Genomic DNA, 13,887 nt, shown 5'->3' with positions numbered 1-13,887 from the left:
TTTTCCATGTCTCCTTAATACCATTCTATAATCTCTCTCCTTCCCCTTGTGTTAGCTTCAAGCCACAGGAATTTTTTTTTTTGCCTGATAACATTCATAAATTTCTACATACACCATTCAATTGTTCCTGAAAAAAAGACATTGCAAGTTTTAGGATTAATCCAGGGTGGCTGAGGGGTCTCAATTTTTTTTTTCTTTTTTTTTTACTTCAACAATTGATCTGTTATCAGAAGTCTGCAAATTGACTTTTTTTTCAAAAAAGGAAAAACATTGACCCCTGACCTCTCTCATGATACCATCCTGCACACGTTTTTAATTTGGTTGGTTGAACTTGCTCAAGATATTGCATATCATACTTGAAGTGCTACATGCATAGGAGGCCTTTTTGAAATTGGTTTACCATGGTTTAGCATATTTTTGTCAGGTTCTTTTTTTTATCTACTTTTGTTATCAAACACAGATTAATGAGGAACTAGAGGCCAAGGCGGCTTTGCCGCTGCAGGGATCAAGGCCACTGAACATCTGCTATCTCCCAATTGATACACCAGAACCAGCACACCCCACCTCAAGACCCCCCAAAATAACAGGTGTTCCAGCCACCAATCCATATGTGCAATCCTCCCCTTAGCTAAGTCTTCCAGAGGTAAAATTGAGGCTTTTTTCAAAAAAAAAAAAAAACTAACATTTTGGCAAGATGTCCATGAGCAGGTATTTCAGGTCAATCAGTGCAAGCTATCCAATGCTTAGAGACAATACACCACAAAGTGCTATCCTTTGGTGCTATATGAAATTTAGCTCCAACAATAACAATATTGAGGCAAACCTGATTTGCTATCCGGGGTTTTAGCAGGCTTGGGAGCTCAGGTGATGCCAAAGAATAGCAACATCTGCGCTCCCCAATAGCTCCTGTGACATCTCACCACAAACACCCAGCCACTACCTCAAGTAGAGGCAATTGGGGATTGGTTGAAGCCAAGTTTAGCTCTCATGATACCCCCTGTGTGGTGGAATTACCAGCAGGCTGCATCAGCTTGGGAGCTAAAAATGGAGGATACCTCCTGTGCAGTGGATGCTGCAGTAGGCTGCACCAGCTTGGGAGCTAAAAATGGAGGAAAGCTCCTGTAGTGGAGTTATTCTTAGGAGTCCCTGGAGCTCAGGTGGTGCCAAACATAGCAACACCTGAGCTCCCCAATAGCTAGTTTTGCACCTCAATTTTCACAATAGCTTGTGTGAAACCAGAATTATTGTTGACATCTCACCACCCCAAGCGCACACACCCCCAATCATCCAGCCACTACCTTGATTAGGGACATTTGGGGCTTGGTCACTGTTGTCATCATCCCCAACAATCTGTTACTCAAAAGATGTTATATATGACTTGCTTGCTTTTTTTATGTCTGCCAAAATACTTTATTGTCCTCCCTCTCAAATGACCTCCAATTCTTATTGATACATACATAAAACTTCTTAATTTCTGAACACTGGTTGATGAAGCATCTATCCGAGTATTCAAAAGAGAGCCAAGGGAATCAATCCTTTTCATGATTGATGCTGGGAGGTCCTCATGTAGGGCATCAGAAGTTGACGCCAAAGAGGCAGTGGAGCTCCTCCGGTTTCTATGTATGAGGCTAGGCCCGATTCATGGATTTGGCCGTTGGGTCCAGAGCCACAATGATCCTAGATATATGTTTTTACGCGCACTTTAAGTGAGCACAGTGAGACCAATTAGAAGCGACATAGGCAAGTGATTGCTGATCAGCAGATACTGGAAGATGGAAAGAAGAGACAAACCTTTTTGACCAAATAGGAGGCATACGCAAAGAGCAATACATCAGCATCTTGCCACCCACGCCGGCGTACATTTCCGCCAGGAACTCAACCGCTGCGAGCGCAGGCAGACTTGCGTGTCTGTCGAGGTCCTCTGGCCAGACATCTTTGGCGTCAAGCTGCCGGGCAGATTTCAGCAGTGGGAGGACTAAGCCCTCGACGGTCGCGAGCGGCTTCTGGGCGCGTTCCAGGACTCTACATACATCCTTGTATGCAGATTTTCAGTCCTTTTTCCTTTTGGATGAGGGGGTGGGGGTGGTAGGGGCGTATACTCGCCAAGGAAGTTCCAGGCGCTCGGGTTGCTGGTCGCGGTGAGCAGCTAGCGCTACACAAAGGCCACTTCCCAAACCACCATCTCGGAGAGCTGGGCACATGTGAGCCCCGGGGTGTGAAGCCGGAAGGTGAGGAGGCCAAGGAGAGGGCAGACGAGTCAAGCTCAATGTCAATGGGGGAGGCTGTCCAAGCTCGGTAAAATTTTAGGCTGTTTGGTGGTTGAGAGCATTGATCAGCAGGGTCGACAAGCGTCGAGGACTGGGGAAGAGGCGGCGTGATGGGAGGGATGTGGGAGGCATGGGGGGAGGGAGAGCAGGAGGGTGCGGAGGCGGGGTGTTGCTGATGGGTCAAGAGATCGGGCTGGGCAGCATCGACTCCAAGGGCCGGGGTCCTTGTCGTTGTGGATGTGGCCGGTAGTTGAGACGAGCCGGTGGGCGGTTTCGGTGACAAATTGGCGAAGTAGCCAACGCCTTCTTTGCGCACGTTCTACTCGATGTTCCCGCGCATGACCAGGCCCTTCACCTCGTCCACCTTCCGGATCTCGTTCTCCCGCAGCGATTTGTTCTCCGCTCTTGTTCTGAACTCTCCTCCATCTCCACTCTCCTTCGTGCGAGCTCTTCCGTTGCTGTTTTCAGCTCGGTTTGCACCTCTTCCTGTCGTTGATTAAGGCATCGTCCGGGGGATTTTTTTAGGTTTCAGGAATTTGTTAGGGGAAGAAAGAGTGGGAGAAAGACACGAACCAGTGTTTGTTTTGAGCTGGCGATGGAGTCCGTCTGCAAGTCCCGAGCCAGAAGGGCGGCTTTGAGCTGAGTTTTGAGGGGATCGATTTGGGCGTCACTCTGCAAGATTCCCTGATTTTGTTTGAGACTATCGTGATATTTGAGGGATGCAAGCCGGGCCTGGTTGCGCAGATGTCCGATCTGTTTGGTCCGTTCTTTTGAGCTTTTGCTGAGCTCGTTCTCGACATCAATCCGCTCCTTTTCGAGCTGCGCGATCCGGATCTCAATGAATTGGCTGGGTTGCTTGCATCACGAACCTTCAATCAGCCCAATTGATCATGTCGTTCTGATATCGGACAATCGTCAACAGCATTCGCTCTTTGTTGGACAGCAGACAGGGTGCAAACTGACCGACTGGGGAGTTGAGCAGTTGGCTGGTGGGGTTGGTCAGGGGGGTATCCGCTTTCTGCGCGAGTTCGCTGAGGGTCTGGTAGAGAGCAAGGTATTCTGGCCAGATAGGATGGGTAGCAGGGCCTGGATGATCGCACCCAGCGTTGGTAGTTCTGCTTTGATGTGCTGGTTTGTGTGCTGATGATGCCAGATTGATTCAGAGCGGCGACTGATCCTAGCGTTGTCCCTGGAGGAGTCAAGCAAACAGATGATCCGATCCGATCATGGCCATAGAGACATTAAAAAAGGGTGATCTCTTTACAGAAGGTAGGTCCAACGGTTGGCCTGCTTGAGCCCAACAACCTTGATGGGCACCATCTTCGGACTCCCGTCCGCCACTGTATTCTGTGCATGGGTGCGTGGGTTGGTTGCGATGGAAGATTCGGTGACGGTTGCAGTGGCGGGCGGTGACAATCAAGGCATTGGGGCTGGGCTGCAAGGTGGGTGGTGGCGGTTGATTGGCGAGCGGTAACGGCAAGGCATTGGGGACAAGCTAAACGTGTGTGGCGGCGAGTGCTTGTGGAATTTGCTCTGGACAGCTTATATAAGGGGGACGGTTCCATCAGCTTGAGGCCCCAGGGGTTCCGGTTTCGTCCTACCCCCTCCCTGGGAGCCCCCTAACCACTTGGTTAGGCCCTCCCTGGACACCTTTAACAACCAGCCCACTTTTGCTTGTTGCTACGGCACAGCTGGAGGGTCATCCATAGGACCTTTGGGCCTTTGGGGATTTTCAACGTGTGCTGTGAGATGAATGTGACTTGTTTGTTGCATTTTTTGAGAAATAAACACCCCAAAACTTAGATCTAGGGGTCTGGGATTTTGTGGATTTAAGAAAGTGGGATATTTCCACATAAAATTTTGTTGGACAATTTTTCTGAATATAAAACCCAGAAATAATGTTTTTGGGGTCACATCCATTATGCAGCAGCTGCAATCTGATCAGTTGCCAAATCTCACTACTTTGTTAGTTTCTTGGTATTTCTGCAACTATATCTCAACACAGCCTGGGAATTTTTCCATGAAATCAGTACCAAAATTTTTGCAAGCCCCCATAGATTCATTGTGTACCTTGAATGACCACAAAATCCCCAAATGTAGCTGCTACAATCTGATCAGTGGCCAAATATCACTAATTTGGTAGTTTCTTGGTGTTTCTGCCACTATATCTCAACACAGCACAGGAGTTCTTCCATGATATTGGTTTCAAAATGATCAATAGTCCCCAAGGATTCATTGTGTACCTTAAATGACCACAAAACTCCCTAATGTAGCCCCTACGACCTGATCAGTTGCAAAATATCACTAATTTGGTAGTTTCTTGGTGTTTCTGCCACTATATCTCAACACAGCCTGGGGGTTCTTCCATGATATTGGTATCAAAATGTTCAGTAGCCCCCAAGGATCCATTGTGTACCTTAAATGACCACAAAACCCCCAAATGTGGCAGCTACAATCTCATCAGTTGCCAAATCTCACTAATTTGGTAGGTTCTTGGTGTTTCTGCCACTATATCTCAACACAACCTGGGAGTTCTGCCATAATATTGGTTTCAAAATGATCAATAGTCCCCAAGGATTCATTGTGTATTACCATGAAACTCCCTAATGTAGCCCTACAACCTGATCAGTTGCCAAATATCACTAATTTGGTAGTTTCTTGATGTTTCTGCCACTATATCTCAAAGCAGCCTGGGAGTTCTTCCATGATATTGGTACCAAAATGATCAAATGCCCCTGAAGATTCATTGTGTACCTTGAATGAACACAAAACCCCCAAATGTAGCAGCCACAATGTGATCAGTTGCCAAATATCACTAATTTGGTAGTTTCTTGGTGTTTCTGCCACTATATCTCAGCACAGCGTGGGAGTTCTTCCATGATATTGGTACCAAAATGATCGAATTCCATTGAATATTGATTGATTACCTTTAATGACCACAATACCCCCAAATGTAGCAGCTAGGATGTGATCAGTTGCAAAATATCACTAATTTGGTAGTTTCTGGTGTTTCTGCCACTATATCTCAGCGCAGCGTGGGATTTCTTCCATAATATTGGTATCAAAATGATCAAATTCCCTCAAAGATTCATTGAGTAACTGGAATGACCACAAAACCCCCATATGTAGCAGACACAATGTGATCAGTTGCCAAATATCACCAATTTGGTAGTTTCTTGGTGTTTCTGCCACTATATCTCAGCGCAGCGTGGGAATTCTTCAATGATATTGGTACCAAGATGATTAAATGCCCTCAGAGATGAATTTTGTATCTTGAATGACCACAAAACCCCCAAATGTAGCAGCCACAATGTGATCAGTTGCCAAATATCACTAATTTGGTAGTTTCTTGGTGTTCCTGCCACTATATCTCAGCACAGTGTGGGAGTTCTTCCATGATATTGGTACCAAAATTATCAAATGCCCCTGAAGATTCCTTGTGTACCTTGAATGAGCACAAAATCCCCAAATGTAGCTGCTACAATCTGATCAGTTGCCAAATATCACTAATTTGGCAAGTTCTTGGTGTTTCCGCCACTATATCTCAGTGCAGCATGGGAGTTCTTCCATGATATTGGTACCAAAATGATCACATGCCCTCAAAAATTCATTGAGTATCTTGGATGACCACAAAACCCCCAAATGTAGCAGCCACCATGTGATCAGTTGCCAAATATCACTAATTTGGTAGTTTCTTGGTGTTTCTGCCACTATATCTCAGCGCAGCGTGGGAGTTCTTCAATGGTATTGGTACCAAAATGGCCTTATGCCCTCAAAAATTCATTGGGTACCTTGGATGACCACAAAACCCCCAAATGTAGCAGCCACAATGTGATCAGTTGACAAATATCACTAATTTGGTAGTTTCTTGATGATTCCGCCACTATATCTCAGCACAGCGTGGGAGTTCTTCCATGATGTTGGTACCATAATTATTAAATGCCCCTGAAGATTCATTGTGTACCTTGAATGAACACAAAACCCCATAATGTAGCAGCCACCATGTGATCAGTTGCCAAATATCACTAATTTGGTAGTTTCTTGGTGTTTCTGCCACTATGTCTGAGCACAGCGTGGGATTCCTTCCATGATATTGGTACCAAAATGATTAAATGCCCCTGAAGATTCATTGTGTACCTTGAATGACCACAAAACCCCCAAATGTAGCAGCCACAATGTGATCAGTCGCCAAATATCACTAATTTGGTAGTTTCTTGGTGTTTGTGCCACTATATCTCAGCGCAGAATGGGAGTTCTTCCATGATATTGGTACCAAAATGATCAAATGGCCCTGAAGATTCATTCTGTACCTTGGATAACCACAAAACCCCCAAATGTAGCAGCCACAATGTGATTAGTTGCCAAATATCACCAATTTGGTAGTTTCTTGGTGTTTCTGCCACTATATCTCAAAGCAGCCTGGGAGTTCTTCCATGATATTGGTACCAAAATGATCAAATGCCCCTGAAGATTCATTGTGTACCTTGAATGAACACAAAACCCCCAAATGTAGCAGCCACAATGTGATCAGTTACCAAATATCACTAATTTGGTAGTTTCTTGGTGTTTCTTGTTGAGAATGCGCATCTAGTGCTCATCTCATTTTTCTGTTTCCTGCCTCAATCCCTCATTTCACTTTCATGTCACATGTCTTTCACTTCTTCTTTTTCATTCTCACTCGTGTATTTAACCTGGGGCAGCTTGTGTTGGAAAGCCTTTCTTCATCCTTTCCAACACACCATCGACTCCTCTCTGCTGTCCCAGGTTAGTCATTTCTCTCTGTTTCTTCTTCTCTCTTTTTCTCTTTATCATTGAAATAAATCATCCTTTCCAACACACCATTGACTCCTCTCTGCTGTCCCAGATTTATCTCAACAGGTTATGAGCTCCAGTTGCACCTAACCGGCGCAATTTTTCCATCTCGCTACCTTCGGACTTCTCTGTGTTGTACATCACCTAAAGGATCACCCCGGCCTCTTTTGTCCTCTTCTCGAAATGGCTCAACCCGCTGCCCCCGCTGTTCCGGATACTTCCGACTCATCTTCCTCTCTGAAGGTAGCCGGCATTCCCCAGCTCTCGGCACCGGACTCCTCTTCCAACTACTTGGACTGGAGCTTTGTGGTCACCGTCCACCTCTCCTCTCTAAATCTCGCCTACCTTCTCAAGCCGGTCAAACTCGAAGACCGTCCAGCAAAGTGGGCCAAGGACAATGCGGATGTGTGCTTGTTCATAGCTAGAACGGTACACCAGGACAACCTCCGTCTCATCCGGTCCTTTCCCACCGACGCCACAGCCATGTCGGAGTCCCTTCAATCCGCCCACATCGACTCCACTGCCGGCGGCCGAATCTACTGGTTGAGGAAGTTGGTGACCATTCGCACGTCCACCGACGACGTCGAAACGCACATCAAGGAGATGGCCGTCTGTGCCGAACGCCTCAACTCCCTCGTCACTCCCGACAAACCTCTTACGGTGGACGACATCCATGCCGCCGCTCTACTCGGTTCTCTCCCGGTCGATTGGTTGCACTGCGTATCCTCTCTTATGAATGAGGACTCGGTTACTTCCTCCCGCATAGTCGCCGCTCTCAAAGCGGAGTCTCTTCGACGCAAGTCCCGTGGTGAAGAGGATCTTTCCATCTCCGTCTCGAAGGCTAGGGCCGCATCTACCTCCAAGGGCCGTCCCGCCCGTGACAAGAGTCTTTTCTGCACGTTCTGCCGCATCAAAGGACACGACCTTGCCGTATGCGAGAACGCTGCTCGCATCCTAAGCGAACATCAGCATCCCAAGGGCCAAGGGAGCGAATCTAAAAGCCGCTCCGACTCTCAGAAGGATTCCTCCAAAACCAAGGGCTCTCGTCGCTCTTCCTCCGGCCGTGGCCATCAATCCTCTCAGACCCCCGCCAAAGCTGGTCTCACCACTGTTGTGGAGCTCGGGAGCGACTCGGACGATGAGTCGGACCACTCGGGTTCGGCCTACACCGGCAACGTCACGGTCCCAGGCGTCTCTGACAGGGCTGTTTCCTCCGTGGCATCCGTCAACGCTAACATCGACTCTGGGTGCTCGATGAACATGACCCCCCATCTGCACCAGGTGTCTCGCCCCAAGGTTTCTTCGGTCCCTGTTCGTCTCGCCGACTCCTCGGTTGTCCACGCCACCCACAAAGGGGTCTCGACTCTCCCAATCGATGTCCTGAAGTCCGTTAAGACTCTGGTTGTCCCCAGCCTCCACGAGCCCCTTCTCTCCGTCGCTTCCCTTTGCAACTCCTCTCTCCGCATTGTGTTCACTCCCACTTCGTGTGACATCTACGACGAAGGGGATTTCGAGGTCGTTGGCTCGGTCGTGGGTCGCGGTTATCGCAAGGGCAACCTTTACTACTTGCCATCTGCAGAGGTGACTTCGAAGTCTGCATCCGTGGCTTCCCCTCTTGGGACTGACAGTTCTCTTTTGGACTACCACATTCGCCTATCTCACATAGGTCTCAAGCCTCTTAAGCACCTCCTCCGCCTGAACAACATCAGGCTCTCTTCGATGGACGAGATTGCCGTGCAACGCTGTCCGGTCTGTATCCAGTCGAAAATGCATAGATCTCCTTTCTATTCTTGGTCTCTTTACCGCTCTACTTCTCCTGGTCAATTAATCCACTCTGATGTTGGCTCCTTCGAGGTTCCCTCCCGTGAAGGCTATAAATACTTTGTTTCCTTTATCGACGATTGCTCTAAGGCTGTCTCTCTTATGCCCATGAAATGCAAAGGCGAAGTTTTCAAATGTTTTAAAATCTTCAAGGCATCTTTCGAGAAATCCGGCTCCCACAAGGTTTTGTGCCTTTGCTCCAATAATGGAGGCGAGTATATCTCAAAGGCTTTTGAGTCTTTCCTTCTTGAAAACGGTATTCAGCATCAAATGGGTCCCCCTCACTCCCCTCAGCTTAACGGGGTCGCCGAGAGAGCTAACCGGACTATTGGAAACCTGGTACGCTGTCAGCTTTTGGGCTCCAAGCTTCCGAAATCTTTCTGGGTCAACGCCCTCCGTCACATCCTTTACTCTCTCAACTCTGTCCCCGTTTCTACTCCTTCTGGCTTCGTCTCCCCCAACTCTGTCCTTGGAGTTGACTCCATTCCTTTGGCTGACATTCACCCGTTCGGCTGTTTGGTCTGGTACAAAGTACCCAAGGCGAACCGACTTAAACTCGACCCGAAAGCTTGGGCATCTCTCTTCTTGTCCTATCTTACTGACGGAAACGGGTTCTGGGTTCTCGATCTGGAATCCAGGAAGGCGTTGAAAACTCGCGACGTGCTGTTTGACGATTTGGTGTTCCCTTACGACCATCGTCCAGTAGGCCCCCCACCCACAATCAACGTAGAAATCCCGTGGTCCCCCCCCTTGAAGCCGTCCCCACGCCCTGAACCCGTTCCCCCTTCAGCTTCCGACCTTTGTCCCTCCATTCTCGAGTCCCCACCTCTGAATGTGCCTCTGGGAAACAGGTTCGACAGAAGGCTCACGGCCTCTATTCACGCTCCGCTCAACCAGCACCGCGGTCCGGCTTCATCCGGGCCATCTTCACCATCTGAGGCGTCATATCCTGGTGGCGGTAAGTCTACTCCCTCGCCAATGAGTCTTCCCTCGCCGGTCCTCCGGCCGTCTTCCCCTCCCTCTCTTCTTCCTCTTCCTCCCGCTGCTTCTCCATCTCCTGGAGAGCAAGGTGGCTCACTTCCTGTTCAGGTTAGGTCTCCCGGTCCCCAGCCGTCAGCTGCGAACCCTGCTCCCGCCGCCTCGCCGCCTTCTCCTCCTGCAGTTTCAGACCCCATCCCTAGTTCGCTTCCTCTTCCCCCTTCTCCGCCTAGGATCCCTTCCCCTCCTCCGGTCCGCCGTTCGAACAGGTCCAGAAAGGCACCCGACCGCCTTGGAAACTGGTCCAAATCGGCAACCGCCCCGGAGGATGTCGACACTCCGAAAACCTGGCGCCAACTTCAGCGTTCTCCCAACAAGGACCGCTGGCTGAAAGCTGCTAGTGAGGAGTTTTCGTCACTCCTGGGAATGGAGACTTGGCGTTTGGTCCCCCGGCCAGACAAACGAAAGATTATCAAATCTAAATGGGTTTTTAAAGTCAAGCGCCGTCAGGACAAGACTATTCAGAAGCTGAAAGCTCGCCTGGTTGCTATGGGCTACACCCAAGTTCAGGGCCTCGACTACGACGAGGTTTTCTCTCCTACCCTCCGCATGGAGACCCTTCGCCTGATATGTACCCTTCTGGCGGTCCGGAAGTGGAAAGGTCGCCAGGTCGACTTCAAAACTGCTTTCTTAAACGGTCGACTGGACGAGCCGATCTACATGGAGCAACCGGTCGGTTTCGAGGACTCGGCTCATCCTGACTACGTGTGTGAAGTCTCGAGGTCGTTATACGGTCTCAAGCAGTCGCCCCGGCAGTGGAACCAGGAACTGCACTCTGGTCTGGTGGGTTTGGGTCTATCTCAGTCTCGGTACGACCCTACTCTCTACTTCCGTCTGGAGGCCGGCAAACTCATAGCAGCGGTTACTGTACATGTGGACGACCTGACCATTGTCGGCGAACCAACCTACGTGGATTCTCTCATCAAATCCCTTGGCGCTCTGTTCACGATAGGTGCGGACGAGGAGTTGCACCACTTCTTGTCGATTAAGATCACAAGGGATATTGAAAATCGACTCCTCTTCATGTCACAGTGCCACTACATTGAAGACTTAATTCCTCGGTTCCTCCCCAACGGTCCAACCTCTGTTTCGACCCCCACGGATTCCGGTTTCAAGAACCTTTGCCGGAGACAACCAAATGAACAACCTTCTCCGGGACCATACAACCAAATCATCGGGTCCCTTTTATGGGTGGCGCAATGCGCGCGTCCGGATGTTTCCTTTGCCGTGAACAAGCTATCACAATTCTTGAAGGACCCCTCCGCCTCTCATTGGACAGCAGCGGTCAGGGTTCTTAACTATCTAGTGTCCACCAAACACCTTCGTCTACGGCTCGGCGGGTCTCTTGTCTGTAGTGGGTATTCCAATGCAGATTGGGCTGAAGATAGGGAGGATCGTCGCTCAACATCTGCGTACACATTCAGGATCGGCGATGGTGCTATTTCCTGGAAATCTCGGAAACAAGCGACTGTCTCATTGTCGAGCACAGAGGCTGAGTATAAGGCCTTGTCTGATTCCTGCAAGGAAGGCATTTGGCTTCGGAAAATCCTCACTGAACTTCGCCTTCGTCCTTGAGAAGCGTTGCCGCTCCATGTTGACAACGAAGGGGCCGAAGCCCTAGCCAACAACCCCGAACATCACTCAAGAACGAAACACATCGATGCAAGGTATCATTTTGTTTGGGAATGCGTTAAGGATTCAAGAGTCAAGATCTTCCATGTCTTGACGCACGACATGCTAGCAGATATGCTGACAAAACCCCTCTCCCGAGTTCTTTTGGAAAAACACCGGGCCCGGTTTGGAGTTGTGTAGTTTTTTTTTTTTCTTTTTTTTTTTTGTATCTCCAAATTTTTTTTCCCTGTCCTCAGTATATAGCTTCATCTCTTTTCCACTCGAGTTCTCAGCAAGAGGGGGTGTTGAGAATGCGCATCTAGTGCTCATCTCATTTTTCTGTTTCCTGCCTCAATCTCTCATTTCACTTTCATGTCACATGTCTTTCACTTCTTCTTTTTCATTCTCACTCGTGTATTTAACCTGGGGCAGCTTGTGTTGGAAAGCCTTTCTTCATCCTTTCCAACACACCATCGACTCCTCTCTGCTGTCCCAGGTTAGTCATTTCTCTCTGTTTCTTCTTCTCTCTTTTTCTCTTTGTCTTTGAAATAAATTATCCTTTCCAACACACCATCGACTCCTCTCTGCTGTCCCAGATTTATCTCAACATTTCTTCCACTATATCTCAGCACAGCGTGGAATTTCTTCCATGATATTGGTACCAAAATGATTAAATGCCCCTGAAGATTCATTGTGTACCTTGAATGACCACAAAACCCCCAAATGTAGCAGCTGCAATGTGATCAGTTGCCAAATATCACTAATTTGGTAGTTTCTTGGTGTTTTTGCCACTATATCTCAGCGCAGCGTGGGAGTCCTTCCATTATTTTTGTACCAAAATGATCAAACGCCCTCAAAGATTCATTGTGTACCTTGAATGACCACAAAACCCCCAAATGTAGCAGCCACAATGTGATCGGTTGCCAAATATCACTAATTTGGTAGTTTCTTGGTGTTGCCACCACTATATCTCAGCACAGCATGGGAGTTCTTCCATGATATTGGTACCAAAATGTTCAAACACCCTCAAAGATTCATTGAGTACCTTGGACGACCACAAAACCCCCAAATGTAGCAGCCACAATGTGATCAGTTGCCAAATATCACTAATTTGGTAGTTTCTTGGTGTTTCTGCAGAGCAGCATGGGAGTTCTTCCATGATATTGGTACCATAATGATCAAATGCCTTCAAATATTCATTGAGTACCTTGAATGACCACAAAACCCCCAAATGTAGCAGCCACACTGCGATCAGTTGCCAAATATCACTAATTTGGTAGTTTCTTGGTGTTTCTGCCACTATATCTCAGCGCAGCATGGGGTTTCTTCCATGATATTGGTAAAAACAATGATCACATGCCCCTGAAGATTCATTGTGTACCTTGAATGACCACAAAACCCCGAAATGTAGCAGCCACAATGTGATCATTTGCCAAATATCACTAATTTGGTAGTTTCTTGATGTTTCTGCCCCTATATCTCAGCACAGTGTGGGAGTTCTTCCATGATATTGGTACCAAAATGATCTCATGCCCTCAAACATTCATTGGGTACCTTGGATGACCACAAAACCCCCAAATGTAGCAGCCACAATGTGATCAGTTGCCAAATATCACTAATTTGGTAGTTTCTTGGTGTTTCTGCCACTATATCTCAGCGCAGCGTGGGAGTTCTTCCATGATATTGGTACCAAAATGATCACATGCCCCTGAAGATTCATTTTGTACCCAGAATGACCACAAAACCCCCATATGTAGCAGCCACAAGGTGATCAGTTGCCAAATATGACTAATTTGGTAGTTCTTTGGTCTTTCTGTCACTATATCTCAGCGCAGCATGGGAGTTCTTCCATGTATTGGTACCAAAATAATCAAATGCCCTCAAATATTCATTGAGTACCTTGGATGACCACAAAACCCCCAAATGTAGCAGCCACGATGTGATCAGTTGACGAATATCACTAATTTGGTAGTTTCTTGATGTTTCTGCCACTATATCTCAGCAAAGCGTGGGAGTTTTCCATGATATTCATACAAAAATGATCACATGCCCTCATAGATTCATGGAGTACCTTGGATGACCACAAAACCCCCAAATGTAGCAGCCACAATGTGATCAGTTGGCAAATGTTCTAATTTGGTAGTCCTTTGGTGTTTCTGCCACTATATGTCAGCGCAGCATGGGAGTTCTTCCATAATATTGGTACCAAAATGATCACATGCCCTCAAACATTCATTTGGTACCTTGGATGACCACAAAACCCCCAAATGTAGCAGCCACAATGTGATCAGTTGCCAAATATCACTAATTTGGTAGTTTCTTGGTGTTTCTGCCACTA

At 47.8% G+C, this 13,887-nt stretch overlaps 1 protein-coding gene across 1 annotated transcript in view; it reads right to left on the bottom strand.

Annotated features, from left to right (window-relative positions):
- Window positions 1-1,628: 1,628 nt before the first annotated feature.
- Window positions 1,629-13,887, bottom strand: part of PtA15_13A21 (uncharacterized protein) — a gene marked incomplete at both ends in the record, with an annotated part of 59,454 nt that continues 47,195 nt past the window's right edge. Inside the window, 5 exons of the mRNA XM_053162396.1 lie at window positions 1,629-1,677; window positions 1,792-2,022; window positions 2,159-2,586; window positions 2,700-2,753; window positions 2,841-3,114. Of these exons, the coding sequence (XP_053026178.1) occupies window positions 1,629-1,677; window positions 1,792-2,022; window positions 2,159-2,586; window positions 2,700-2,753; window positions 2,841-3,114 (1,036 nt within the window). The remainder of the gene's footprint in view (window positions 1,678-1,791; window positions 2,023-2,158; window positions 2,587-2,699; window positions 2,754-2,840; window positions 3,115-13,887) is intronic.

The sequence above is a fragment of the Puccinia triticina genome, chromosome 13A (assembly GCF_026914185.1).
Source record: "Puccinia triticina chromosome 13A, complete sequence".
Lineage (NCBI taxonomy): Eukaryota > Fungi > Basidiomycota > Pucciniomycetes > Pucciniales > Pucciniaceae > Puccinia > Puccinia triticina.
This window is presented reverse-complemented; position numbering and strand designations above follow the sequence as displayed.